This window comes from Mesitornis unicolor, unplaced genomic scaffold (genome assembly GCF_000695765.1).
Source record: "Mesitornis unicolor isolate BGI_N332 unplaced genomic scaffold, ASM69576v1 scaffold6275, whole genome shotgun sequence".
In the NCBI taxonomy this organism is placed as follows: Eukaryota; Metazoa; Chordata; class Aves; order Mesitornithiformes; family Mesitornithidae; genus Mesitornis; species Mesitornis unicolor.
This window is the reverse complement of record NW_010184703.1, coordinates 36,630-46,135: the sequence shown is the minus strand read 5'-3', so window position 1 is coordinate 46,135 and position 9,506 is coordinate 36,630. Positions and strand designations below refer to the sequence as shown.

Below are 9,506 nucleotides of genomic sequence, written 5' to 3'. Positions count from 1 at the left end.
AAAGAGTGTGTGGTGATACGCAAGTAATGTAGGGTGAGAGGGAGGCGAATCTTGGGATGGGCTGTGGAAGATGTTGGGAGAAATTGATCAGAAACAAATGGAGGGTGAAATTGTTAGCTTAATTCTGCCGTTGGTGCTGAATGAAGAGTGAAAAAGTATATAAATACCGTACTTAGCAGAAAGAAAACATTATTTTTTTGACATCAGCATTTGAAGACAGTGTTACTGATATGGGCAAATGCATCATATGCATTTAATTGTGAGTTGAGAAATCTGGTAGAAATATGTTTACCTTTCAGAGGCCTTGCCATCTTCTCTTTTGCCTATGTGGAATTTCTATTTGATAACTCATCTTGATAAAAAATTCGCTTGCCTGACTGTGAATGAATGATGTTTGAAGTGCTCATGTCAGTTGTTCTCCATCTCCTCCATCCTGCAGGGTCACTCTCTCCTGCTTAGCAACACTGAGAAGAGAAGTCTCAAACCCAAGGCTGGGGAAGGCTGCTCTACAGCAGAACCTCTCCAGGCCTGGTGTTCACTTCTTAGGTTGCATACAGGGACTTCGTTCAGTGTCGTGCTTAGTGACAACTTGAAGTGAGGGCAGGGAAGTGGTCTTTTTTGGCTACAGTGTACCTGTATGAAAAGTATATGTATCCCGTTTCTTGCTTTTTTGTGTGTCTTTCGCATTGTAAATTCAGATCTTGTCTATCCCAGAAGTCTTTGGATCTGACTATTAGGCCTGTGACATCAGAGATAATAAGGAAGAGAATTGTAATTAACTGAGAGGGGAAATGATTTGCATTCATGTTATTTAAAATGCCTTTTTTTGTTTGTGTCAGGGATCCATTTAATTCATATCTTTAAGTCAAAAGCTCTTGGGTGGGAAGGGAGTTGCTCAAGGGTTCAGAAGATTTGCATCCCACATTCATGCATCACCCAAGGAATCTTCTGGCATTAGAAGGGAAAATGAGAATTAGCAGTGCTGATTTGGAGGGAAGGAAGGAAGAGAAAGCAGATAAACCCTTAGTAGGTAGTGTGCATATGTAACAGAGAAGCTGTGGAGAACCCCAAGCAATCTGCTTGCACTTTGTTCATCACCTTATTATTGACAATATCTCTTTAACTGATACATTCCTTTCAGTTTTTGGAGGTGTGCTATTTTTGTCTTTTCTGGTTTTTAGAGGAAAAGGGGAGCCAGTGACTGAGCTGAGTTGGTCCTCCTGCCGACAGCTTCTCTACCAGTCAATGGCCACCATCTTGGCTCACACAGGCTTTGAGTGTGCCAGCGAGAGCGTCCTGGAGACCCTGACAGACATTGCCCACGAGTACTGCTTGAAGTTCACCAAACTGCTGCGGTTTGCTGTGGATCGCGAGGCTCGACTTGGGCACACCCCTTTTCCTGATGTCATGGAGCAGGTCTTCCACGAAGTGGGCATTGGCAGTGTGCTTTCTCTGCAGAAGTTCTGGCAACACCGCATTAAGGACTACCACAGCTACATGCTCCAGGTGAGAAGAGCAGTAGGGACCTGACGGCACCAAGTAATGTAGCCGCAATATAATTGCTTATTCCTACAGCAGGTCCTGGGTTCTACTGAAGTAAAATCTGATTAGAAAACTTCTTGAGTGTGAAGGAGAGTCGTCAGGGAAAAGAGGAACAGGAATTTTTTTTGACTGAAAGACAGAGCCTCTTTTTTGTGTCCCTACTGAGGCTAAGAATACTCTGCTGATGGTTTTTCTGGGTTTAAGAGGAGGCTCCTAGCTCCTGAGTGGCTAAGACAAAGATATCAAGTAGAAGTAAAATCAGCACCGGCTGATTTACTGAATTTTCTGCTTTAATGAGATATTTGACTGCTTACCTTTTCAGAAAACAATTAAGCAGATGAACAGAAAATACCTGGCTGTACAGTAGCTTGTGTTTGCTTAAGCAAGGGTTGGCTTGTTTAAGCTTTAGGAGAATAGGGAGGTATTGTGCTCATCTGAGTTGTCACACAGGTGCTACCTTCCCCTCTAGAGGGAACTGTGCATCTGTGGAGAAAGAAGAGGAATTTTTAAATTCCTTGGAATAAGAAGTGCCATATCAACTTAGGTTGTGAGAATTAGGGTATAGTTTCTCTTGGCCCAGGTATTCTGTGAAAACAAATATACGCATTATAGCCCATGACCAAAGGCAAAACCTGCCATCCCTTCCTCCTTGTCACATTACCTGAGTGCCAGTTGAGTCGTGGAACAGCTATCCCGTGCTCCTTCTTTGCCCAGGTTTGGCACCTTGAGGCTTACAGGGGCAGTATAAACCAGAGACACCTGTAAGTACATCTAGTATGTAAATTGTGATGGACTCTGGGTTCTGTGCATAAAAATAACGACATCAAGATCTGTCTTCATTAAAAACACTTTATGAAACCAGTTCATTTTTGTTCAGCTGTTTTTGTTCAGATGTCTCCTTTTGACATTTGGGGTTTGGGGTTTCTGCATCATTCTGCTGATACAGTTGACTCTCATTCTGCATTGTCTTGTCTGTTCTGTTCTCCATGCAGAGCTGAGGTCCACAGTAGCCTCTGTATTTGGAAGCATATTTGTGAAGGAGAAATAGGCTTTGCTGTTCTTTTTTCCTTCTTGCTTCTGCTTTTAAAAAGCCTTGGGCTTTTCCCCAGCACAGTTCACTGACTGTTGGGATTCAGTGGTATAAGCAAGCATTTGTTAGAAGCAGGTGAAACCTGAAATTTTTAATTTAATTGCTTACAGTTGTTAAGTTTCTAGAAGTACAGGGTAGTTCTAAATCTCATACCTGTATTTGTTTCAGTTCTCTGACTGGAGAAAACTGCTTTTTTTGCTGTGAATGTGGGGGAAGGTACCCAGGTTTTGCTCAGTGATGACTACAGAGCTGATGATTATCTGAGCTGCTTGTGTTTTAATGCTGGAGTAAATTTGTTACTGGTGGGTGGGGGATAGTCTTGTAAGTAAAAGCAAAAAGTAAGACTGAGATACTTTGTTTTTGTTTCGTGGTGTTTAAATTTCTGGACCTCATCATCACTGTCTGTGAAGTAAAGGTGCTCCTATTTATCAAGCAGATGTGTTAATGGATTAAAACTCTTATGAAAATCCCTTGTTACAGGAAAGAAGCTGTTCTTAAAGGGGAAAAAAAAATCTTTCTTGTGTAGCTGATAACCTGTTTACTTGTTCATTCAGGTCAGATGTTAATAATATCCTGGGAACAGAGCACTCTGCAATGTAATTGCCATCAGAGTCTCTGAAGTCACTCTGACCTTTTTGGGTTCTTTTTTACCCTCACTGGTTTTGGCAGGTTAGCAAGCAGCTTTCTGAAGAGTATGAGAAGATTGTCAACCCTGAAAAGGCAGCAGAAGACACAAAGCCTGTGAAGATTAAGGAGGAACCTGTTAGTGATATTACTTTCCCCATAAGTGAGGAGCTGGAAGGAGATCTGGCTTCTGGTGACCAGTCTTTGCCTGTTGGAGTCCTTGGAGCTCAAAGCGAGCGCTTCTCTGCCAACTTGGAAGTAGAAGCTTCCCCCCAGACTTCAGGTAGGGTTTTTTTGCTACTGCTGGAAACAGTCTGTCAGCTGTTCCATGTGATCTTGTTTCCATTTTTAATAACACATTCCTAATGTGAGGAACGAGAGAGAGAGGAAAAAAAATTTTAGGTTTTAATAAAAAGATTTGGATAGGAGAGAAACCCTTGCTTGCTCTCTAAATACAGAACCAAAGAATTGAATGTATCAATTTACAAGGATTTTTTAAATATTTACTGTGTTCACGGACCCTGTAGAACACAAAATGCTTTATGTAGTGTTTATTTTTAGGGGATTGTTAAAGTTCGTGGCTGTGTTATTAGTGTGAGGCAGATTGTTTTTCTACAGTGATGGCTCAAGGGCTTTATTGTTGTTTTGTGTTGTAAGTACTGTTTATTTTTTCCAGTCTGACATAACGAAAACAAAAATAAGTTTTGGGTTTATATACATGTATATATTTTAGTTAAGAGAGACTAGAGTTTTATCCTTATTTCTAGTAAAGAGAGTACCAGATATTTTTTTCCTCCTTTTTTTTTTCCAGGTAGCTTTGGATTCTTGTCCAGAGATTCATGTTACTGAAAAGTTGAGGGCAATGTTACTTGTGATTAGAGTAATTTCAAGACACTATATAGTTTGGGCACTGAATGAGTTATGGAAATACTAATGATACTTGGTGCAGTCCTCCATACTCAGAAGTCACCCTGGTAGTGGCAATCATTGTTTCATAACAGCTTATGAGTGACTTATGTGAAATGGACTCATGGGAGTCTCTGCTCTTTTAGCATCTCTACCCCACAGCCTGCTGTAGTTGGCTGAGGCTTTGGAAAGTGAAATGGTGAGTGAAGTAGTGGCGTTATGGAGACTGCGCTCTTTTCCTCGAAGTGTTATCACTGAATGTTGGCATTGAAGCACACTGGTGGCCTGCATGGGGGAATGTGCTACTGCCGTGCCTTTTCTATATCTATATTCGAGTTTTATTCTGTGCTTCATTTAGCAGTGCTAAATTTTCTGGAAAATGAAGAAGATATTCCTCTCCCAAAGAAAGTCAATTTTGATTTTTGTGTAGAACCTTCTGAACTCTGGAAATCCCTGCAGTAATAACTGTTTCACTTAAAAATCTGTTAAAAAACAATGAAGCCTGTTCTCCTATTAACCATAAACTAAGAAGCATATATAGGGAGGTTAGAGTATACCTCTGAGTCTATTAGGTTGTTGTTTTTTTCTAAATACCACATTCTGATGAGTTGTAAAAGAGCACATATCTATCTGATGTCTTTCTGGATGCTCATATTGTTTTCCATAGTACCTCTGAAATGAGAAGTGCTCACATTTTTGTGGGAGAGGGAACAGCAGACTCCTCTGGCCCATCTGGGGTTGCGAGTGATTCATCTGGAAAGCTTTGTATTAGCATCTACCACTTGAGACCCAGAGGTTAGCATGCTAGCTGTATATTAAATGCCTCTTGCCTTTCTGATACTGAATTGATGCTTTCTAATTAAGAATACAAGTGCTCTGTTCCTCCCTGAAAATCCCTCTTCACTTCACAGAGGCTTTTGGAAATCTCATCACTGTGAGAAGTCCCAGGCTAGAGCTGGGCAGCTAGAGAGCGCACTATCATAAGGAGAGAGAAAAAGCTGCTGCAATTAGGACACCACCATCTTGAAGATGCAGGTGTGAGGCCCATAGAGAGGTCAGCTAGGCTTCAGTGTCTGAGAACAAAACTCTTATTACAGCCTTCCGTGTTTCTGCTTATGCCTGACGTTGCGGTTGTGGGATAGCCGCCTAATTTTATTCCATTTGGGAGAATGGAGGCAAAATTGGGGACCTTGTTCCTCCACCCAGCAGGATAACGTGAGGATTAGCTCATTTGTAAAGCACTTTGAAGTTAAAGTGCTTTGAAGATGAAATTACCTGTGTCGATGCTTAAGTAGTTTTAGTCATTAGTGACACTCTCAATGATGGGTGATAGAGCTGAAAGGAATAAGGCTGGGCAATGAAGAGCAATTGATGAGAGAAAGACACAGCAAGTTCAGTGGGCATCATTGATTATTGTAACTCTTGGAACCAATAGTGTTTTAATGATGTGTCCATTGTTGTTGAGAGGAACACATTTACTTATAATTAACTTAAAAAGGACTTTTCATTTAGGCAACTGGACACCAGCAAAGACTTTAATTCTGATCTGCTAACTACTGAGCTAATGTAGGCTGTGTTATCACAAAGGTCTCCTAAACCCTGTTTTGGGCTAAGCTGCTCTGGAGTCCTTCATAAGGGAGAATTAACAGTACAAACATGTGAAAGGTTTGTTCTCTGTGTAATTACTAGTGATAAATGACTGTTCTTAGTAGTGTATTCATAATAAGGAAAAGTAGTAGGTTTGGCTCAGTACAAGAGGTTTGGTTGTGCTTTCAAACTGTAGCCAAACTCCTTGAGACGCAAAGTTTGGAAAACCTACTAAAACTGGTTTTCTTAGATTTTTTCATTTTCCGTGAGAATTTAACCCCACACAAGAGGGACCAGATTTAAAAGTGAGAGGATTTCAGATTTTCTTCAGTTCTGGGTCCATCTCAGCAAGAGGCCCAATTAGTGTATTTTTAATAGGATTTTTGTCTCTCTTAAAACTGTAAATAAGCAGAAATAGTGCAATCTGTAATTACTGCTCTTGGGGAGAAAAACATTTGCTGTTATCAACAAATATGGTTTTGTAATCTTGTACAGAACGTCCTCAATCTGCTCAGACTGCACACTAGTCATAAAGTTTAAAAACAAAACAAAAAAATGTGGAGGGGGGTGCTGTTTCCCAGCAGAGTGTCTGCGAGGTTGAGCTGAGAGTTTCCTTCTGTTCTGTGGAAGGATGGGATGAGATCTGCGGGTGTGGAGTACAAGGACTGACTGCAGCTCTGATGTCCCTGCATTTCAGTGCTGGAAGTGGTATTTGAGAATCTTCATCTGCCTAGTCCTCTGCCCTCTCACTGCACCCTCCCTGCAGAACTACCACAAGTCCAGTACGTCTGACAGCTTAAAGGAGGTTGCTGATGTTGCAAGGACCTCATCATCATGGATGACTCTTGGACTGCCTCTAAATCCTTCTTATGCAGAGAGTCTAGTCCATGTGCTGGTGATGTACTCATTGCTGCTGAGACACTCCTTCTGGAGAGTAATGTGGACTCTCTAAGTTGTTTCTCCTAGAGAAAACCACGTGGAGGATTGCTGTGAAAGGATAGCATCATATGTTTTAGAGTGGCAATTTCTGGGTTGTTAAAAATAAAAAAAGACAACAGATTATTATTTTATTTATTGTTTCAGACTGATGGTATGTTTTGGTTTTTCTCCCCAGCCTAGTTCACCTGCAGCGTTGCTTTTGCTCTTTACCAGTGCTGCTCTTCCTTGCATCTGTATTTTTAATTTGTCTTTTTACTCAGTTACTACTGTGAGCTTTTTCTTTCTCTAGGGGCTGAGGTGAATGCTTCCCCGCTCTGGAACTTGGCACAGGTAAAAATGGAGCCACAGGAAAATGAGGAGGCCAATGTACATGGCCACGGGGTCCTAGGCAGCGATGTCTTTGAGGAGCCAATGTCAGGCATGAGCGAAGCTGGGATGCCACAGAGTCCCAATGGCTCCGAGAGCAGTTATGGTTCTCATTCTGCTGACAGTCTGATGGGATCCTCGCCTGTCTTCAACCAGCGTTGCAAGAAAAAGATGAAAAAGATGTGAAAAGACAGTCTTGTTTAATCCTAATGGTATGTAATAGACTTGAAACAAACTAAGAGAGCACTGTCATGGCTATGATTCATAAACAGGGCTGGCCCTGGTGTATGAGGGACCTTCCGTAGAATGATTACAGGACATCTGATGTATAGTGCACTTCAATTCCCCTCTCTGCTGGCTTCTGTGCTCCATCCTGACTCATGAGATTGGTGATGTCCTGGCTTACTTTGGCAGATTAATGAGGAAAGTGGGAAGCAGTTGTGAGGAGATTTACTAAGTCATAGAGTAATTGAATAATTTGGGTTGAAGGGGTGTCTTGAGGGTTCTAATCTCTAGTCCAGTCCCCTGCTTGAAATATAGCCAATTAGATCAGGTTGCTCAGGGCCTTGTCCAGTTGAGTTTTGAATATCTCCGAGGATGGTGATGCCAAGTCTCTTTGAATGTTTTCCAGTATTTGACTGCCCTCATACTAAGAGAAAACATATTCTTGCATCCAGTTGGAATTTCCCATGTTCCAACTTGTGTTCATTGCCTGTGTTCTGTCATTGTTCGTCTCAGAGAAGAGTCTGACTGTCTTCTCTGACCTGCCCATTAAGTGGTTGTATGCAGTGAGATCTCTCTTTAACCTTTTCTCTTCTAAAGTCTGAGTAAACCAAGCTCCCTGAGCCTCTTGTATGTCCTGTGCTTCAGCATCCTAACCAGCTTTGCGACCTTCGACTGAAACTGCTGCAGTGCCATCCTTGTAAGGGAGAGCACAAAAGTGGATGCAGTCCTCCAGATACGGTCTCACAAGCACTGAATAGGGAGAAGTAATAATTTTCCTCCATGTGCTGGCTACATTCTTGCTAACTGTTGTGGGCATCAAGGCAGTCTTAAGTCAGGATATTTCACTAATTGAGGAGCTGTCGCTGATGATGATGACTTAGTGAAGATGCTGTACAGTGGCCTCACAGTGCCGTCAGCCAGCTCCTTCACTGCCTTCAGGTGCTTCCTGTCTGGTTCCATGGACTTAGGTATGTCCAATTGGCTTAAGTTCTTGCTAACTCGATCTTCCTCTGCTGTAGGTAATACTCTGTTAGTAGACCTAGGGACTTGGCAGGCCTGAAGGCAGACCTTACCAGTGAAAACAGGCAAAAAAGGTGTTGAGTACATCAGCCTCAAAGTACAAAGTGCATCCTTTGTCACCAGGTTGCCTGCATCATTGGACAGTAAACCTAAGCTGTCTTTGGAGATAAGGCAGCACTCTTGGGCACCTTTAGGAGGCCAAGGCAGTCCCTTGTGAGATTTATAGTGTTCCTTGAATAAACCAAAATATGCTGTCCTAAAGTTCCAGGACTCTTTGTCTTGTACACATTTCTCAGGATTTTAAGTGCCACAGTTCCATGTCTGCTGCAGCCAAAACCTTCACATTCATCACCAATTCTTCCTTGTTAGTAACAAGTGCGGCAGAGCTTCTTCTCTGGTTGATTTCTTGATCATCTAGTCAGGGAAGTTGGTGTGGTTTGTCTGGAGAGAATGAAGCAGCTTTTACTATTGGTGTGAACCAGTACTGGCAATGTAAACTTTTCCTTTGCTCTCATTGGACTGAGTGCAGCAGCTTCAGGCTGGCTGAGGTTTCCTATTCAAAATTGTTATCTTGACAATGTAGTCTGAAACAGAATCTATGTTGCTGCTTGCTTTTATGGCTTAGCTGGCTGATGACATTCTTTTTCTTCTGCACAATCTTCAGTTGATCAACTTGGTCTTTAACTTCATTCAGTGAGTATCTCTCTCAAAAAAGCAAGAATGAACATGAATCTAGAATGAACAGCCACTTAAACTGGCGTTATACCTGTTACCCATTGGGATGTTTGAGGGAGATTTACCAAACCTCCCATTTGTCCTTACAATTACAAGTTTATCTTTTGAAAGAATGAGCTCCAGGCATAGTATTTTTGTTTCTGTATAACATGGCTAGCCTTAATTCTCTTTTCCTGACTGCATTTCTCTTCTACTTTATAGAATTGGAAGCCAAACATAAAATTCCTCAATGTCTAATAAGAATGTGTGACCACAGGCTTTTATGGACATTGGAGATAAAATTATCCATCACAGTTTTAAAGGTTTCTCCTGCAGGGTAAATTCTAACTATTTGAAGCCTAGTCAATAGTAGAACAGTGGACCAGTGTATCAGGAAATCTTTACTTTGATTCCCTCCGAGTCACCATTAGGCATGCTGCAATGTCCCTGTTTTCTCAGCTGTAAAGAAAGAGAATAGTATTATTTGCCTTTC

At 41.6% G+C, this 9,506-nt stretch overlaps 1 protein-coding gene across 1 annotated transcript in view; it reads left to right on the top strand.

The window, feature by feature from the left end:
• Positions 1 to 7,448, top strand: part of SUPT7L (suppressor of Ty 7 (S. cerevisiae)-like) — a 13,324-nt gene extending 5,876 nt beyond the window's left edge. Inside the window, exons 2-4 of the mRNA XM_010184550.1 lie at positions 1,182 to 1,506; positions 3,302 to 3,539; positions 6,978 to 7,448. Coding sequence (XP_010182852.1) covers positions 1,182 to 1,506; positions 3,302 to 3,539; positions 6,978 to 7,240 — 826 coding nt within the window. The 3' untranslated portion in view covers positions 7,241 to 7,448. The remainder of the gene's footprint in view (positions 1 to 1,181; positions 1,507 to 3,301; positions 3,540 to 6,977) is intronic.
• Positions 7,449 to 9,506: the final 2,058 nt, after the last annotated feature.